The 20032-nt window shown below is 43.2% G+C and overlaps 1 protein-coding gene across 4 annotated transcripts in view; it reads right to left on the bottom strand.

Moving 5' to 3' along the window:
* Positions 1-499: 499 nt before the first annotated feature.
* Positions 500-20032, bottom strand: part of lrp6 (low density lipoprotein receptor-related protein 6) — a 45910-nt gene continuing 26377 nt past the window's right edge. For 2 of the 4 annotated variants that reach the window (XM_086270412.1, XM_086270413.1), the window contains exons 8-23: positions 16542-16758; positions 16164-16453; positions 14700-14926; positions 14441-14625; positions 13987-14313; positions 13540-13742; positions 11297-11508; positions 9953-10143; positions 9098-9307; positions 8893-9018; positions 7853-8098; positions 7492-7602; positions 6905-7135; positions 6639-6775; positions 6137-6234; positions 500-4894 (exon numbers count right to left, since the gene is read on the bottom strand). In XM_086270412.1, coding sequence (XP_086126538.1) covers positions 4594-4894; positions 6137-6234; positions 6639-6775; positions 6905-7135; positions 7492-7602; positions 7853-8098; positions 8893-9018; positions 9098-9307; positions 9953-10143; positions 11297-11508; positions 13540-13742; positions 13987-14313; positions 14441-14625; positions 14700-14926; positions 16164-16453; positions 16542-16758 — 3312 coding nt within the window. In that variant the 3' untranslated portion in view covers positions 500-4593. The remainder of the gene's footprint in view (positions 4895-6136; positions 6235-6638; positions 6776-6904; positions 7136-7491; positions 7603-7852; positions 8099-8892; positions 9019-9097; positions 9308-9952; positions 10144-11296; positions 11509-13539; positions 13743-13986; positions 14314-14440; positions 14626-14699; positions 14927-16163; positions 16454-16541; positions 16759-20032) is intronic. The other 2 variants (XM_086270414.1, XM_086270415.1) reach the window with 1 other exon arrangement.

Here is a 20032-nt window from a genome sequence, read left to right as displayed (position 1 = left end):
GTCATGCGACCGGCTATTGCAGTTAATAATACAACAGCTTCTTGCCATTTTTTTTGGGTTTCTTTTTATCGCTGTGTAACGGAGTTCAATTGAAAGCCTGCGCGCGCTAGTACCTCTTGCCACAAGTTCTCAGAAACCTTTGTGGTTTTATCCCTGAATGACGTCACATTTTCAATCTTTATCCTGGTGGGCCGGTCTCTAGTCAAAATGCCCGGGCCGATTTTTTGTCCCAGTCCAGCCTTGCACAGATTATCATTTCTTACAGTAGACAGTTGTATTCCCATTTTCTTTTAAACACAATAAAAGTTTTTGTTTTGTAAACATGGTTTTATTTCTGTTCTTAATGATCAGGCTAAGGATGCAAAAAATACTACAACTAAAAACAAATGCCTTAAGTCTGTGATTTATAGGTACCTTTTCATATTTTGATGTATTGTCAAATCTAAAGAACCACGTTTTTGGCATTTCTGCCTATTAAACATGAATCAGGACACAGATGCAGAGTTCACTCACTTTATATTTAACAAAAAGAGGAAAAAAAACAGCATTTGATGAGTTACAACAGCTTATGGTGGCAGCTGGATGGGCTGTACAGGTCCATCTGGTTTACAGGTAAAGCAGTCATCATATAAAAAACAAAACAAAACAACAAAAAATGTACAGTTAGTGGAATTTAAACGAACATGACGAACCAAATGTTGGTCGTCTCCATGAAGCACCACAAGATCAAAACAGATCCCGACAGTTTTCCTGTCGACCCGCCAATAAACTAACAAAAGTGCTTTTAATAGTTTTTTTTTAAAACACCTTTTTACATTTCTACTTCCTGGAACCATTTTCATCCACATTCCTCGCAATCTGCACAGAAACGTCCCTGGATCTGCAAAGCCTGACGGTAGTCAGAAGGGACGTTTTCTTGGTAAATTCCTCCCAAATACAACAAACAAACTAGAGCTGCTATATCTCTTTAAACCCAGATTTATCCAAATAATTTTATTTACCAAGTGGAATCCCATGTAATATTTATCAGGACAAATGACTCATCCAATCAGTAAACTCATTTATTCCCTCAAATGTTTCTTTTGTACCTTTTAAATCCTTAAACCTGCCATTATATGAAAAAGTTTTGACTCCAATTTCAGTCAAGCTTGTAGATTTAGTAATTCTTAACAGTATTTTCTTCACATTTGACTTCCCAGATCACAGACTTGACACAACAAAGACTTTAATAAGCTCAAACTCTTCATGGAAGCAAATGCCGATCAGAGGAGAACACAGAGGACCGAGCCGTTGCAGATTATCGAATCAAGGGTTCATGCTATGAGTTCTTGATTCGTGTCAGTCATCTTTTCTTTATCTGTCTTCACACAGTGTAAGTCAGCTACAATAGTTTGTACAGAAAAAAGTTTGATAAAGCTCAGAGAGCAAATGAGAACTTCTCCCAGAGCAGATCATTGTAACTAAAGAACAAAGAAGCTCTCGTACAGATGTGGACACATATCGAGATTGTTGAGGGGGAGTGGGCCGCTAAAAATACTAGGATAGGACAAAACCGGAGTGTAACAGTTTCTTAAAAGAAACTGCTGCTCTTTAAAGATAACAACAAACAGGCAAAGGGGCCTCAAAACCCAGAGGGGGAAGAAAAAAAATCTGAGATTAAAGTACTGTACTGGGTAATGTTATTGCATTGATGAGAATAGAATCTGCCCCCGCCAATGCTAATATGCAGATGATGTGATTATATTCATTTATCAAGTTCCTTAAACCCAGAAAAGCTGCTTTTGTCTGTGGCAGCTAAGCATCTGTACAAATATCTTAAACATAAAACATATTGCAGGGGTGTTTATTAGGAGGAAAACAGTTCTCACAGATTAATATATTGAGAAGTCATTAAACTGTAACATGTCTCTGAACTTCACTGGCTCTGTAGACGTTTGACCCCAGAATATCTTTCTACTTTCTTCAGATCATAAAGACAGTTTCTAAAAAATCCAGTGATGAAATGAGAAAACTTCAGTGGAAATATGAAATTCAGCTAGTCTCAACAGGACGCGTCAGAATAAAATCACTTTATCGCTACATGATACGAATTTTGTCAGTGACTGAAAATTTGCCCTCAGTCTCAGACTCCTGAATCTCAAAGTCCTGGCTTTATGTCTTTTTTTTTTTTTTTTAATACAAACTCCAAGATTAAATACTTTTTTGTTTTTGTTTTAATGAATAAAGGATATGGGGGGGGGGGACACAACAAAACAATTATCAAGCAAAAAAAGTATCAAGACGAACTGAAGTTTCTGCTTGCCAGTGGTTTGGGGTTCTGATTAAAATGTTAAAATGTCACGTTTTCACTTGCACCCTGTATTTGGATTCTGACGCCAATAAGGTGAATAAAAAGCCAGAAAAGTGGCTTAAAGACCGACATTAAAAAAATAAAAAATGTGTAGAACATCAGATTGTCTTCAAATTCATGCTGGTGTTATTCATCTCCTACAAAAGCAGGAAGGGAAACGAAACTTCTCTGACGATTCATGAAAAAAAGATTGAAGTTCACTCAGAGCGTAAAGACACAAATAGACTAACAGACACGAGCGTCTCATGTTTCTCCTCTGGTCCCAACATCTGCCTCCACGTTGTTTGACAGAGAGAGAGAAAAAAAAAAAAAAAAAAAAAAAGATTTGGCACAACAGTCCTTCAAACATCAGAGCAACTTTAAACAGACAAGAAAACCTGGATATGTTCTTCGACTGGACTGATGGGAGATTGTCACCGTAAGTTTGGAGTGATTTTCTGTAGAAAAATATAATGAGGCAATATAAAAAAAGACGGAATGAAAAGTACTGCAAGAATTCAATGGATTTACAATGATTTACTATATAGCTTATAAATACGTTATCTACACAATATGTGGTACAAAAATACTATATAGCATTTAGTGGGCACTGGATTTCATTTGTGTGTTTTTCCTCAAAGTAACAACAACATAAAAAAAGGATATGAAGCTGGTCAGGCACAACATCGTGTTCTTGAAGGGGAACGCTGCTTCCACACGTGAGGAAAAACAACAACAACAACAAAAAAAAAAAAAAACCCAAAACAGAAGTGGAAACTGAAGAGCGCCTCCTGCGTCCACTGTGCAGCTTTGGCTCGCTTCAGTTGCAGTCGGGCATGAGAACGTTTCGATGAGAACATAAAACACAAGCGTACGTTTTGGTTTAAATCCTGTCTGAACATCAACGGAGAGGTTTGAGGATGTGAGTCATGCTGCCTCAATGCGTTTGTGCCGTGTCTACAGAGGCTCCGGAGAGACACGAGCGCACATGTGAAAATGAGAAGGAAAAGAAAAGAAGAAAAAAAGATTCTTTTTTTTGTCAAGCACTGCGTGGAGGTCAGTGTGAGCACGACGGGTGCCAGTGGAAGTTTGTTATACCGGTAAGTAAAATGTAACAGGGGCTCACACCTGTAGTTTATAATGCACTGCATGTAGGTTAATGGTGTAGTACCAAGCAGTTTGCAGTGAGAGCCGTGGAGCTGAAATTTGCTGAATATAATATGCAGACCTTACACGAAGTTTGCAGAGTGCAAAATATAGCAGGTATTGCGCTGCAGGTAGTTAAACATATGTGTCCATGTAGTTTGTGGAGGGCAAATATGAAGCTGCAGTAACTCACAAGGACATCCAAGTCAAATCCTTGTCATGACTGTAGTTTTCCCATTGACGCTTGTATTTGGCCTCATGCAGTACTTTGCAGCGCATTAGAGTTTGTGCCAAAACTCTCTGCAGTGTTTGACACTTAAAAAAAAAAAAGTTCCTTGTGACAAACAGAAACAAACAAAACCAACAAACAAAACAGAACAGAAAAAAAAAAAGAATCCACGCTCGTGTCGTCTCTGGGGCTCTCAGAGACTGGACCACAGTTGTTTGAACCCCTGCAGTGTCGTCGATACTCAGTGGCTTCTGGTTTGATTTATTGGTAAATATGTGCCTTATTGCTCAGACCGAGTGTCCTGGATTCGCAATCCAGCACATGACTCACACCCACACAGACGAACCGTTCAGTAAAAGAAGGAGAGGTAAGTTCAAATCAAAGACCCAGTACCACATTCTCTCCAGCCGCTCCTCATCCAGTTTACATGGTAACTACAGAGCAGCGCGGCGATGGGAGGAGCCTCCGGGCAGAGCTCTTCTTGTCCCTGTAGCGGTCGATGTTTTTTATATTTGGCATCATAAGTTAAACGTCCCATTGATTTGTGTGCTTTGTGTCCTTCAGCCTCTTTTCTCCTGGTTTAAGGCAACTTATATTTGTGATGATTTTAATAAAACCTTTTCATAAAAAATGTACAAATTTCTTAATACAAACCTCTATGGCATTATCAGTAAACACTGTATAGAAAATATATAAATATGCTTTTCTCTTTTCAATGTACAAATGTTCTGTAGCTCCCGGTTCACTTTTCCCTTTTTCGTCCTGCATCTCGCTCCTCCTGTTACATCAGTCTCTCTTTCCCGTTTTTTACCTCATATATGCACAATTGCTATTTACAGTGAGGGGGTGGAGCTGTGAGGAGGGGGTGGGGGATCACAGGGGATTTGGCTCATGAGGAGTCCGTGCAGGGCGACGGTGGCGGCGGATAGAGGTGATGGGAGTAGCTGCGCTCGGTGTAAGGCGACGGCGGGCAGCTCTCACAGTTCTCCTCCGCAGACAGGTACTGGCTGCGGGGCGTCGGCGGTGGCGGGAAAGGCTCTGAGTCGTAGTTGAGGTCGCTGGTGTAGCCCTTGGCGGTGGCGCTGGACTTGAGCGGCGCTCGGCGTCCCGGAGTGTAGTCGCTGTCGCACACGTCGGTACTGCAGGGGGTGGTGGGAGGGGCAAAGTGGCGGTAGGTGTAGGGCCGGTAGCTGAAAAAGAGAAACGGCAGAGTGAGAACAAAAAACATTCTTTTTTCTGCTTCTTTCACTTGGTGTAGAGAGGTCAAAGGTCACGTGTTTTGCATGCTTGAAAAGCAGAGCAACAGCTCCAACTTGTGGAGAAAGAGTCAAATGCCCCCATGAGGCATTCAAGAAGGACGGAACTTCAGAGACAAGACGCAGACTGAGCTGTTGGGCCACAATGACAAGGTGTGTTTGAAGGAGTGAAGAACATTGGACCAACGGTCAAGCATAGCGGCAGTTCTGGAAATCATGAAGGAGGCCAACACCTCCACCTTTTGTGTACTGTGCTTAAAAGACAGGCCTGGAAACCAACCAATCTACCAAGAATTGTTGCTGAATATCAGCCAGAATTATGCCAAATGCTTGTTAATGGCCACCAAACGCACCTGATTAAATGTTAAAATTTGCACCTGAACCAAATATTTGGGAGGGGTGTACACATATAGCTGAGCCTGTGTGAATTAGAGAAAAACAAAAATAGATTTAAAATGGTAAATGGCCTGCATTTATATAGCGCTTTACTAGTCCCTAAGGTCCCCAAAGTGCTTTACATATCCAGTCATCCCCCCATTCACACACTGGTGATGGCAGCTACATTGTAGCCACAGCCACCCTGGGGCGCACTGACAGAGGCGAGGCTGCCGGACACTGGCGCCACCGGGCCCTCTGACCACCACCAGTAGGCAACGGGTGAAGTGTCTTGCCCAAGGACACAACAACGAGACTGTCCAAGCCGGGGCTCGAACCAGCAACCTTCTGATTACAAGGCGAACTCCCAACTCTTGAGCCACGATCGCCCCATGTCCTCAAAGGTTTATGCTATGCAAGCATTCTACTGGGGAGAAAGCTCCATGAAGTCATTAATGCCTCTTTACTTTATATGAATTCTTAACTTGAAGATGTCTGACTCTGAAAAAGTAGCAGACGCAGCTTCTTTCCACAAGAATCTAAATGTCCTCCTATATTAACACACACTCGGTCTCACGTGAAAAAATTGACACACAAAAAAAAAAAAAAAGGCCGAGGGTCCCTGAAGGCATCTCCGAGGGGTAAACATTCACATGTGTGGCAGGAATTCTGATTACATTTCCAAACCAGCTCCATTACTCTGGAATCCTCTGAATACACAACCAGAGCACTTCAGGGATTTCAGGAATTCACTGCAGCAGACGCTGTTTGGAAGTTCCTGACAGACAGAAGCATACAGACCTGTAGGATCTGTGCGTGGAGGGGCTGTTGGAGGAGTAGCCGAACTCCACTGTGTATTGGGAGCGGACCGTGGCAGGAGACGGAGGAGGGTTCAGGATCTGCGAACCAAAAAAATAAGAGAAATTTACCAATTTGACCCAGGACCAGAGAGTCCACAAGGAGAGAGGCTTAACGTGCAGTGTTAAAAAGAGAAAGCTCAAATAACTCAGACACTGTAATGTTAGCTGCTTTTTAAATCAGCATGAATCCAAATCTACATTCAGCTCAAACCGAAAACAAAAAAAAATAAACAAATAACTGTTAATAACTTCACCGTTTCATTCTTTAACAAAACCTAAAACAAAGAGTTGTTCCTCAGACAAATAGTGGGGGGCAGCGTTTGCTAGTTTAGGCTAATTTACAGCACAGTCACGTTTCCAATCAATCAATGGATCCAGCTAAGGACAGCAGGTAGAGTCTTATAGAAGGAAGTGGGGAGAGTAAGCGTGTGTTTGTCTCTCACCGGTGGGAAGTACGTTCCCTTTGTGCTGGATGAGCTGCTGGATGAAGCCCCGGTGACGTGAGCGCGATCATAGGGCGGGCCGCTGCTCCCACCCATGATACTGAGGGAGCCAATCACAGACTTCCCCCTGGACATACCTGTCGATGGGTTTATACACAAAAATCAGCAGCTATTTATTAAATAAAACATGAATTTCAGATTTTTGGTCAGTTTGAGAAGAGCAGTGGGGAAAATTTGCCATGTGTGACCCAGGATGACATCATCACCTGGCAGCGAGCTGGACAGTGAGCTCGGATGCGGCACGTATCCCAGTGGCACAGACGACGGCCCGTGAACCACGAAGTCGTTGGTGACCGTTTCGCCGTCGTCCTTCATCTGAGGACAGAGGACCCTCTGACACACAAAGTAGATGGCGCCCACCACAAACAATGCCATGACCACGGCCACGATGGAGCCGATGGTGTTGTGAGGAGGCGGCGGTGGCTCCTCAGTTGGATCTGAACTCACAGAAGATTTTTTATTTTTATTTTCTATGGAAATATAAGTTCTAGTTATTATTTTACTAATATAAGATGGAGACAAAGAACTGATTCAGCTTTGGTGTCACACACACACACTAACTCTTGGTGTACAGTAAACCTGTGTGGGTATGTGTGTACCCTAACTCTTGGTGTAGTACACGTACGTATTTATTCATAACTGTTAGACGTTTTTCTGTTTCAGTGATTTGAAGTCTGACAGAAGCACCACAGCTAAGATGTTCCCGCAGGTCAGAACACAAGTGATCAGATTAAAAAAGATAAACCGGATCAAACTGTTCGGATGTTTTGGATGTTTGTGTTTGCAGACTCACAGCAGCCCGTCTCGTCTGAGTTGTCCATGCAGTCCATGTTGTGGTCGCACTTCTTGTGCTTCCCAATACACTGGCCGTTGAAGCAGGTGAACTGATCGGCGGGACACCGAACTGCAGACAAACATTTAGGCAAAAGACGCTCAACAGACTTGTTACAGCTGCCGTTTGTGGTCGGGCCACTGATATTTAAACACTGTGGCTCCTTTGACTTTTATTTCAGGAGTGAAGCGTTTAGAAATTATCAAACAAATGTTGTACACTCTCACAGGTACACACACACACACACAAGCTTTGAAAATTAAATCGCTGAGGAATTAAAGTTTTACTTTGCGGCGATCCCGCCTCAAAGATTCTGTCTTACCCGGCTCACCTTCACACTTGTTCTCGTCAGATTTGTCCTGGCAGTTGATCTCTCCATTGCAGCGAAGGCTCAGTTCGATGCACTGCCGGCTATCGCACTGGAACTCTGAGTCGGAGCAGACCGGACAGTCCTCCTCATCGCTGCCGTCGTCGCACTCGGCATAACCATCACAGCGCCAGGCCTGTGGGATGCAGTCCACCTCGCCCGACGTGCAGGAGAACTGCTCCGGCGAACAGGTGGGCGGCTCTGAGGACGACGCAGACACTGGTCAAACCTTATATTAACGTTGAAACTGTATTCAAATATATGAATATATATCTATATCACATATCTATCAATATCTACATCAGGGCTGTGCGATATGACCAAAATTTCATATCCCGATATAAGACATTTATTAAAATTCTGTGACTCTCGGGCAACTCGACTTGCGTGAAGTGTTTTCAGCTGGGCGTCGTGCACCTGGAGTTGAGTGTTACATAAGCTCAAACAGCTGCAATTTTCTTTGTGAGTATTTATTACACGGCGTGCTGCGGGGGAAAACCTGTTCTTATGTTTACTTTTTAGCACATGACGTGCTTCTCGTCTGTAAACACTCTGCGTACTCTTTCACGTGATTCGGTTTATTTTGAAAAACCTCAACAGGATCTACAGCTTTATTGTGAAAGGTTTATGTGGAAAATAAACATGCGGACAGCGGAGCCACGCAGTGCATTTATCGTCGCTGTTGCTAACGACAACGCACAAAAACAGTCGCTTGTCCGTCCGTAGTGTGGTTATATTAAATATAAGAGAAAGAGAGAACTTTAAGAAATTAATTCTACAGTGACCATCAAAATGATGAAAAAATATTGCCGTAAACAGTTTATTTTGTGTCACCACAAAATAAACAATAGGCTAATTTGAAATGATAGACATTTTCCTATCCGATATATATCGTTATCTCAAATAGCCCTTATCTATCTATTTTATTTTACTGAGAGGAGGGTTGCTCAAATCTTTGAGCAATCTTTATTAATGCTGATGATTTTATGCTTCACCTCCACATGAAAGCTCGTCGGGCAGCAGCACCAGGTGAACAGGACATGAGCAGCGCGTCGTCCCATCTCCTTTCACGATGCAGATGTGAGAGCAGCCGCCGTTCTCCCACGTACAAGGATGTTTACCTGGAAATCGCAGAGCTCAGGTGAGCGCGGTTTCAGTTTGAGTTTGATCTGTTAAATCGTGCATGTAAAGCGGACTCACTGTACTCCCTCATGTCGAGCTCGTGGACTGCGTGGATGTCACTTAAGTAGGCGATGCGGGCCTGGATCTTGGTCCGTCCCTCCCTCGTCGTCTTGTCGATGCGTTCGATCATCTGCTGCTGTTTGTCGATCCAGTACAAGTGGTTCCCGAAAACAGTCAGGCCCACGGGCTGCAGGATGTTCGAGTCCGCAATCACGATGCGATTGGCTCCTAAATCATTTCAAAAAAGTGCCGGGAAAGAAAAAAAAGAAAAAAAGAAAAAAAAAAAAAGAACAAGGTTGTAGGGCAAAAACTTCAGGAGCAAAGAAACGGGAGAGAAACTGAGGGGTGAGGCAGAGGGGAGGTGGGAGGATGGAGAGCGATACACCGAGGTCAACAGCCTGAAAATCTGCTCATCGAGGCGGAGTCCCAGAGGTACAAAATTCACAAGAGAAAAAGGATTCACGGCCTCCTGCAGCTAAAATCTGCAGGGCCGAGTTTCCTTTAGGAGGAAACATTTGAGGAACTGAACAGTTTACATTCCTGCCGGCCGGCACGCGGCGCCGGAGAATCACAGGAATGCCGGTCTCCACACCAACCCCCACCTCCGCTGATTTCTGACATTCATGGAGGTTTGTTTATTTCCTGTTTAGGTTCGTACTGCTGAGCATTAGGTTCAGAATCCACAGGAACAGATTTGATTTGAATGTGCAGCAGGATGAACTCCAGTTTTAAATAAATTCCTTTAATATCTTCAAAGCTGAAAAACACCAAACTCAGTTTTTAAGACGAACTCTGAGCCTCTGGTCAAGCTGCAGTAAACAGTAAAATATTTGGACAGGTGACACTGAAGTGGACCCGACGGCCCCAACTCACCCGAGAGGTCACTGCTCTCGATGCGCCGCAGGTCTGAGTCGACCCAAAACAGCTTCCCCACCTCGTTATCGATGGCCAAAGCAACGGGCTTCATCAGGCCGCTGAAGAAGAGCACCTCACGCTCTGTACCGTCCAGCGCCGCCCGCTCGATCTTTGCGGAGCGCTCCATTAGATTGGTGAAGTACATGTACCTGTGGGGACATAATGTACGGGCTGTGAGGACAAAGACTGGAGGTTTGTACACGTTCTCCCTCTCGCTGCTCTGAAGTTAACCAGAACATCTGCAGACTTCATCTCTCGACCACAAGGCCTGAAACTAACCTACAATTATGGCTCAGAGCGAGCGAGCGAGTCAGAGCCAGTGAACTGCAGCAGCCCGACAGAACAAACATGGAGGACAAATTAGAGAGTGATTAAAGGCAGAGTGCACACACACACACCGCCATACAGACGACCTGCAGGTGGGTCAGGTGACATTTTCTGGATCTAAATCAGATTAACTACAGAAACACAGGAGGATGAAAGAGCTGATTTACAACCAGGAATCATGTTAATGTTTATCATTCAAGTGTTTCTCAGCTGTTTAATGTTGAATCCTGAACAGATTTCAGTTTCCATAACGATTTTTTTCAGCCTGGGATGGTGTAAACAAGGAAGATGAAGTACCCCACAGTATTTGTTCCAGTTTATTACCATTACATGCCCATGCTACAAATACTGGGTGTTTTTGTCTGTTGTTAGGTGGTTGCTAGGCAAGATGATAACATCATAATATTTGATCCAGAGACAAACGTTCAGGGTTTGATTTATACTTCTGTGTTAAACCTACACCACAGGTCCATCTCACTGCAACCTGATGCTTTCCAGAAACAAAGATTCAACTCATACACAACAAAAAACACAAGAATCTGAAGAAATCTAAAAGATTTCATTCCTGTATTATCCTTTTGTGTTACACATTTCGATGTTTTTTTCCTCGCTACCTAGCCTGACCTGTCTCCCCAATGTGATGTTTGTGTATTGTATGGTCTGTCATCTCGGTTGTGGGCAAAAGACCTGCAACTGACAAATAAAGGCTATCTCATCTCATAGTCTCTCATTTGAACAAAAAATGTATTTATCGTCACTTATATTCATATATGAATATACTGTTATTTGGATTTGGATTTAATAATATTTATTACGTTGTGTTTTTGAGCCTATGTGGCCATGCTGACAGGGATGTGCATTTACATTTGTTTTTGTTTTGTCATTTTTGACTGGCCTGAAAAAAGTGCCCTGATGATGATGATGATGATGATGTAATGATGGCGATTACTGGCGTGAGGCCTCAGTGGTACTGACCCTCTCTCCGGGTTGACGACAATGGCCCGCGGCTTGTCGTGCTCCTCCCGCAGCACCACACCGACTCTACTGCCATCGATGCGGGTGACGTTGATGACGTTGGTGACCTCGCTGGTCCAGTAGATGAAGCGGCTGTAGATGTCGATGCTGAGATCGTACAGCTGCAGACCCTGACTGTGTCCGCCCAGAGAGCCCGACACCACTGTCATGCTCTGGAAAAACAAACCAGAAACGGGCAGTTTGAAATGTTTAATCTGTAAGAGACAAATGAAGGTTGTTTTTACTGCCCACACGCACAAAATGTCCTTTTTTTTTTTACATATTTATTTGTTTTATGTCTTTTTTTTTTTTTTTTTTTTTGCCTGTCCCGTTTGGCTCTTTTGCCATCAGAATTATTGTCTAAAGGCAAAGAAAGATGCCCAACGGATTTACTTTACCAAATTGACCATCCCAGCCTTGCCATAATGGTCCATTTGATTCACCTTTTATTGTTCATTTTATTTTCACTTACTGAATACGGGACAGACTTACGCACAAAATGTCCAAAATGACACCAGCACACCCTCCATCAAGAACGACATCAAAGTGGCGACATATCGTTTGCACATGCTCACACATGGCCCTCTCCTCTCTATAGATGCTGTCACTAAGGTCGTTTGCGATGTTTATTTAGGAATGACTTGAACTCCCCCTGAGAAAACTGCAGGTTTAAGGTTTCTGTCTCATCTCTCTGTTTACGTTCAAAGTTGAAGATTCATGAAAAATGTCAAGACATTAAACTGTTGCAGTTTACTGAAACTACAATATATCCCATGATGCTCAGAGCTGATTATACAAAAAAATAATGCTTAACAAAAGCCAGATTTAGTCGTTAGCTTGTTTCTCGTAGTGGATGTAAACTGTCTCCATTTCTGTTTAAATGTGGTGAACTCATCAGGTTATGAATCGTAAATGTTAAAATTAAACTGATAATATTAAAAGGAAATAAATCTTGACTTTTCTGGGTCTGAAACAGCGCTTAAAACAGTATGAAGGTCAAATTGACTTCTGCACATTTACTACAATTGCAGTGAAAAATGCTCATGGGGCTCAGACGGGACCTTATTTTATATCCAGTGAGCCCGTCGTTTTCTTTTATGGCACCGGTTATCCGGTCCTTAAGTCTGACGTCCAAACTCCGCTTCAGGTCCTGAAGTCAAACGAACACTGCAGCATCACTGAGAGTTACAAACTGATTAAATTCTTTCTTCTTTGATAAAAGGATCAGTGTGCTGCTCTACCAGGGGTAACAATTAAGTGTAAAATCCAGGCATCCATGAAAACAGAATTTATCAAATTTAACAGAGTTAGAAGTTAGCAGGGAGTTGGCTCGCTAGTTTCCACCTAAACATGATATAGCATGTTCTGACAGAGTTTTGTGAAAAAATCAAAATGTACAGCTCTGCTATCACTTCCAACATAATTGAAGCCAGAAAACTAAACAGTAGTGACGTTACTAAAGTTGAGCTAGCTGGTATATAATGATGTGCTACCTGGTGGCTAGTGACACAGCTATGTTAGCATAACATAAACACAGTGAAGCTGGAGGATGAACCTTTTTCCACTCGATAAAAGTTAACGTGAGAGTTCCCGATGGTTAGAGACAAATGTAATCGCATGGCAGGATGCTGTAAACGGACCAAACTTCAGTCAGGAGAACAACTGAGATAATCCATCCACAATATGAGGTTAGTCATTAATATACTGCTGCACGGGCTGGGCTGTAGCTATATCATAAGGTTTTAAAAACTGTGCTTTAAAATGAGTAGTGGTACACAGTGATCACTGACTTTTTTTTCTTTTTTCTTTTTAGGGGCTTGTTTAGATTAAATAGAACAACATACAAAACATTAAAACATGTTAAAAACAAAACAGCCTTAATAAACAGCAGTTTGGACCCAGAAGCAGGGTTCATACCCCGTCACTTAAAGACCGGATTCATGTGTGTGTGCGGTGATTGGAGTATTTGTAGCGAACTTATGGTAGTGGTTACTCAACATTAGCAACACACCTATATTTGAATCTCTTTCATGTGAATGTAGGAGACAAATTTAAGTTTCTTATAGAAACAGACTCTCCAACTGTCCAAAAACACTTTCAGTTCCTCTGGCAGTTTTGATCTGACTGTTAACTAAAACCACCAGAATCTGGATTTTCTCCCCAGGGACCGGCAGTGGTTCCAGTTTTTCTAATGGATGCAGTACCTGGTTCCCGTCCTCCTGAGCACGGCGGATGACATTTTGCTTGGAGTCGATCCAGTACAGCTGCTTGTCCAGTGGGTCGTAGTCGATGGCGCGGACGTTCCTCAGGTTGTGGATGGGCAGGATGATGTCAGGGCTCTGCTGCTCATCAATCACCATGCGGTTGATCGCTGTCTTCTGGCTGAAGAGCAGGAAGGATGTGGGAGCTGAAAGACAGAAACACGTCAGACAGAATTCTTAGAGCTTCTGTGGGGCAGAAACAGTAAACAAAGATAACTCAAGCTATCAAGCTCAAACTTCAGCTGAGTCTGAGATGTCCCATAAAGGCCACCATACAGAAGTCAAAGATGACGCTTGCCGTTTCAGTTATTTTATTTATCTCTCAATCTAGGTGTCAAAATAACTCTGCATGATGTTTGTATACATGCAGGGGTGTAAGCGTCTTCTCACCGCTGCAGGTCTTGTTGTCATAGTTGAGGGAGAAGTGGGCGGGGCAGCCGCAGACGAAGCTGCTGACAGGGACAGCAAGGCAGAGGTGGGAGCAGTGACCGTTGGTGGAGGCACAGGCGTTCCAGCCGCCCTGTCTGGACGAGTGAAACACCAGGATGTCCATGACGTAATCCAGGTGACCTTGGATGACAGTGCGGTTCTGCCCGCTGGTCTTGTTGGCACGCTCAATGCTGCGCTGGCTCCAGTCTGTCCAATAGATGTAGTCTTGATACTGGGTGAGACCGAACGGGTGAGGGAGGTCGTCGGCAATCACCTCACGGTCGAGACCTAAAGGGGACGAAGAAGTAAAAACTTTGATGCTTTCTATCGTTTATGTCACACAACACGAAGTGCGCTCTGCTACTCTAACATGAGCTGAATGGTTAGGTTGGCAGTTATGAGGTTGAGAGATTACCCAGCATGTTGGAGGACTCGATCAACGTTGTGTCCAGGTCGGTCCAGTACAGGCGGCGCTCTGCGTAGTCGATGGTGAGTCCATTGGCTCGCCCCACATCGGCCACCAGCGTGATCCGTCCTGTCCCGTCCATGGCCGCTCGGTCGATCTTTGGCTTCCCCCCCCACTCTGTCCAGTACATGTACCTGCAGAGAGGAGACAGGTCAGCACAAACCACACCCACCATCATGACCTGCAGACCGCTTCATGCGGTTCTCACCCTTCGGCCGGATCCAGAGCCAGAGCTCGGGGACTGTCCAGATCCTTCCAGACCAGAACCTGCCGGTGCTGCCCGTCCAGTTTGGCTACCTCAATGCGGTTCGTGCCAGTGTCAGCCCAGTACAGGTTCTTTCCCAGCCAGTCCACCGCCATCCCCTCCGGATAATCCAGACCAAATTCCACCACGTGCTCCAGAGCGCTGCCGTTCATGAAGGCCCGGCTGATGGTCTGCACAGGTCAAAGGTCAAAGTAAAGACTGGATAAACAACAGCAGTTCACAATAGGCCTGGGTATCCTCACTGATTTCTAGAATTGATTTGATTTGATTAGATTTTGACTCAGACAGTCAGAAATATCATCATTTATCAGTACTGAGACTTGAGAGACTTCATCAGAGGTGTGAGCATCACAGCAGATGCCTTTGTGTCAAAGTAAATGAGGATAAAACACAGAAAATCATGAAGGAGATTTTCCTGGCCTGGCTTTTTATAGCAGATAACCTTAAAAATATTCTGCTGTAGATCAAAAACTGAAGAAAAGCAAGAATCAACATATGGACATTACCTGATGCTACTGAAGCAGAGCAAAGTTACAGAGGTTTTATTAAGAGAACCAGCCAAGCGTTTTGCAGTTTGGCAGAATTTTAGTTTTAATTTCTTTGGTATTAAAAAGCAGAAATTAGGCTTTTTTGTTGGAGGTCATTTTTGGAAAACAAAACAAAGAAGTGACCGACAGCACTGTAAACAACGGTAGACTAGTGCGTAATAAGCAAGCAAATAATACAGAAAACAGTGGTTTGAGATGGGAAACACTTCTTGAAGTACAATTAGAGAGAACTGCCCAGGAAGTGTGATTTTATCATGATGGAAGCAAAACAGCAAAAGTAAGAGGGAATTTATGACAATGTTCATCAAATGTGAAGTGTAGTTTTGATCTTCTTTTGCTGCTGGTTCAGTGAATTTTGGTTGGAGAATGACAAAACCTGCAGCTTCAGAATCAGTGAGCTGTCTTTTTTTGCACCGATGGCGTGTCCATGTACATGCCGTCAGGTGAGAAAGCCGACATCTCACACATTCTGATGCGCAGGGTCCGAGCTTTTTGTTTACATCTTTGTGTGGAATTCGTTTACCTGCTCTCATTTGCCGTTTTAGCTGTTTGGTGGTTGTTGAAATCGTTTTGTGAGCTTTAACCTCAAATTCTCGCGTTTCTGGCAAATACATTTATATTTAGAAAATGATTCAGGATTTAATGAATCGATAGAGCTTTATTCACGCTAAAATTTATTTTTGAAACCCACCCCTAGTTCACAACCAAGGTTCTGCTCACACCAGGAAGTGTTACGAGAGAAAGAAGAAAAAAAACTAACAGAAGAAAAGATTCAGACGACGTGAGGAAGAAAGAAAAAAAAAAAAAAAAAAAAAAAACTGAGAACGACTAAAAACAAGTATGTGAAAATGAGTCCCACCTTCAGAGTGATGTCGGTCCAGTAGATGCGATTGTCGGTGACGTCAAAGTCGAGTGCTGAAGCCTCCTTGACACCAGTGAGCGGGATGGCAACATTGTTGCTGTTGGTCTCCAGGGAGATCCGGCGGATGTCTGTGTGACGAGAGAAGAGCAGGAAGGCCTCGGGGACGATGCAGGTCTTCATGTCGGCAATAAGCTCCAGGCCGATGGGACAGCCACATTGCACGCCCTGAGGCTTGTACAGACAGAGGTGACTGCAGCCGCCATTATCATCCGCACACGGGTTCGTACCTGAGCATGTGAAGCAGAAAGTTAGCATCTGGGGAGAAAATGGGGAGGTTTATTTGCTGCAGACCAGACCATCATCAGCTGGACTCACCAAAAGCTTCATGTACATTCGTGGCCTTGAGGCCCATGAGGTCGGGTAGCTGGTCGATGATGAATTCTCTCACTGCGGTGCGTTTGTGCACGCACTCGATGCTGCGCCGCTGCCAGTCTGTCCAATAGATGTAGTCTCCAAGCAGGGTGAAGCCAAAGATGTGAGGAAGCTTGTCCTCCACCAGCACCCGTCGCCCCGTCCCATCCATGTTCATCACCTGAAAACACAAGGTAAGAAATTATAGTCTGAAGGAGAAGGAAGACATCAGGGGAAGAGGAAAAGCATAATAAAGAGGAAATATAAAGGAAGAGTATGAAAACAAAGCCAATAAGTGGAAAAATGGAATAAGTACATAAAGACAAAGAGGAAGAAGTGAGAATAAAAAGAGGAAGCCAACCTCCAAATCAGAAGATAAGAAAGAGTAAAGAATAAAATGAAGATATAAACAAAATAAGGAGAAGATAAAAAGGAGGAAGAAAAATGGGGATAAAATTAAAAAAATTAATTGTTATGGTTTGAATAAGAGTTTGATGTTTGCTGTATTAAAAGTGCTGACACCAGCAGGAAGAGTTTATAAACCTGCTTCCAATGCAGGTTGCCGCATTTCCAGTATGTTTAAACCAGCATCAAACTATAAACTGAAAGTCCATGCAGTCGCCAAGTTCCTGTAAAACAAAGGGATGAGCAGAGAACAGACCAGGTCCCATCACAGAACATTTCCTCTAGCCAGTGCTGCACAGATGGGGGGTTGGGCAGACTCACTGTGGATACAGAGCATGCTCATAAGGGCTCAGGCGTCCTGGCAGCACATCGCAGAGCCACTAATTAGAAGCAACAGCCGGAGCAAACAAACAACAGCAGCATATGGGTGCCACATTTCCTCCTCTTCTTCTTCTTCTGCTCTCACACAAAATTTGACATCTCACTTTGACAAATACCAGGACAGAGTGCTGTAAAGACCCACTCCACGGGACACAAGCACAGAAAAACTCACACATGAAGCTGCAATCGATTAAAACAAAGACTGAATTGACGTTACAGCCTCCACACACTGACGCACCATCAGAGGAGCTCCAACACACCTCCATCAGCACCACCAAACATGATGCATAAGGACTGAGTCACTGCAGAAACCATGTGGACCCTCAACACCGCTCATTTAACCATTAATTACACTTAGCCAACAACCTAAACGACTTTATTACTTTTAGCTTAACATTTCAACCATCTGTGACTTTAATGATTCATCTGTTCATGTATACATAAATATTTTTAACTTTTTAATAATAACAATAATAATAACTTTACTTATAAAGTGCTTTCAAACAAAGTGCTGTACAGCTATTTGAAAATAAAAAGATATACACTAAGCCACTTGTCTTTAGCTCCTGACTAGCTTACTTTAAGCTAGTCATTTGTTAAATTAGATAAATTAAACTTTTTATCCAGCACGTTTAACATTCAAAAGCCAACTATATGCTACTATTAGTTAAATATTTATGTTCGACTGTTTCTAATTGTTTCTTTTAAATCACCAATTCAACCTGCATACTCATAACTTAGCTGTTTCAAGTGTTTATCCTTCAGCTAAATATTTTATCAGAGAAAATTTAACTTAACCCAGTTATTGTTTTTTTAATATCATTAAACTTCTGAGCTGTACGTGCAGGTTAATGCAGTTTTTCCTGTATTCTCTTATATACACTGTTAAAAGTTCTTTGTGTAATTAAACCATGAAAAATAAAAGCTTTACATTTTCATGAGCCAGCAGACCAAAGCACAAAGAGTAAAGTGAGAGGAAGAAAAACAAAACATCGAACCCAAGACTCATTTTTAAAGGCAATTCTTTTTTTTAACTGCAGCAGTGTTGGTGAAACAGGCGAACACATGAAGAGGAGTTCACCTCGATAAGATCATTTCTGAAACATGCAGGGAGGCTCAAAGTGTCAACAGAGACAAATATGTGAGGAATTTGCAGAAAAGAAAAAACAGTGAGGCCTGTAATCTGTATAGCGTCCTTCCACCTATCAGTGCAGCGTGGAGCAATGCGATTCGCTGCTCCCAGAACAGCCCCTGCGTGGCCGGCTGCCATCTTTCAAAAACATCTCCACACACTGGGCCTCGGAGGAACGTGGTGTATAAATATAAGACGAAGTTTCCATCCTCAGCCCGACGGCCTCAGCCAAAAGGTCTCCGCTGGTTTGGGAGTTGAGACCGCAGCGCGGCGACGGTTTCAGATTCTGGGTCTATTCTAAACAGAGCCGACCGCAGCTGGAGCGCAGGCCGCAATCGGAACCAGATGTGGGATCTCACCGCAAAAACTGGGTCCTCGGAGAAACCCGGGGGGGAGGGGGGCAGAGGCCCCTCTGCCGGGGCACTGCCAGGCATCAACATGATCTCTGAGGGGGGGGGGGTTTAAGAAGGGGTTCAGGTGGGGTCAGATGAAAACCAGAGATATAAAATCAGCTACAAACATGACAGCATGGCGTGAGGATGCAAACCGCAGAGAGAAAGAGATCAGACTTTTACTTTCAGACCCAGCTGGACGGTCGACACCGAGCACAGCTGCCATGAGCACAAAGTTTCACAGCTCTGCGACGAACAGAGAGCTGAAGAGACCGTCCAGTTGCAACGTTTCCTCTCACAGGAAAAAAAACAAAACAATAAAACATCAGCAAACCTTCAGGAGGCCATTTGAAAATAAAACTGTAAACCATTTTAATGTTCATTGTTCACTCTAGTCACTAGAGTGAACAATGAAAAACATTCAGAGCATAAAAAAAAGCACTAGAGTCTAGTGCTTTTTTTATGCTCTGAATATTTTTAGTAGAAAATAACGTCAGCACCAGATTATTTAAAAGGGCAATCAGTGAACGTTATTCTGAACGTTATATATTTGCTTGTACTGTTCCTTGAACGAGTCGCTCACCGTCACAAGTTTAGGGTGATTTCATGTTCAGTTCAGCTGTGGTGGTTTGAATATTGGGCTATTACCAAAAATCTGGCTTAATGGCAGAATCTGAAGTTAGATTTTTTTTTTGACAGGTTGAAATTACTGAAATTTTTAATTTCTATAAATTTATAATGATGCTTCAAACAAAACCCAAAAAACAGCCCAAAATGAGTGTTGAGTCAGGAGAAGAACGACTTCACTGTCATTTTATGTTCAGATCTACAACATCACAAACAGGAATCATAATTTCACAATAACTGAAATATTTATTCAACTGTTTAACCTGAAGTCCATGTTCCTCATGTTTTACCTGTGCCTGCATGTAAAGCACCATTACCACCAACAGAAAGCAGTAATGTACCTAACAGCTGTTTACCAGCTAAGATTAACCAACAGAACAAAAGCACTGCTAACTACAAGGCTGGATTGATCTAACAGTCCATAGTCAATATCCTTGTCTTTCACATATTTGCTTGACATGCCTGCCTCCAACACAGATTATTTTACATACAGGACAGCTGGTGGTGTTTCGAGTGGC

The sequence above is a fragment of the Aulonocara sp. 'chitande type north' Nkhata Bay genome, linkage group LG17 (assembly GCF_057382095.1).
Source record: "Aulonocara sp. 'chitande type north' Nkhata Bay isolate Kocher_YH1m ecotype deep benthic linkage group LG17, A_spYH_male_GT1.1, whole genome shotgun sequence".
Classification (NCBI taxonomy): domain Eukaryota; kingdom Metazoa; phylum Chordata; class Actinopteri; order Cichliformes; family Cichlidae; genus Aulonocara; species Aulonocara sp. 'chitande type north' Nkhata Bay.
Note: the sequence above shows the minus strand (reverse complement) of the source record. Positions and strands in the feature narration are given on the sequence as shown.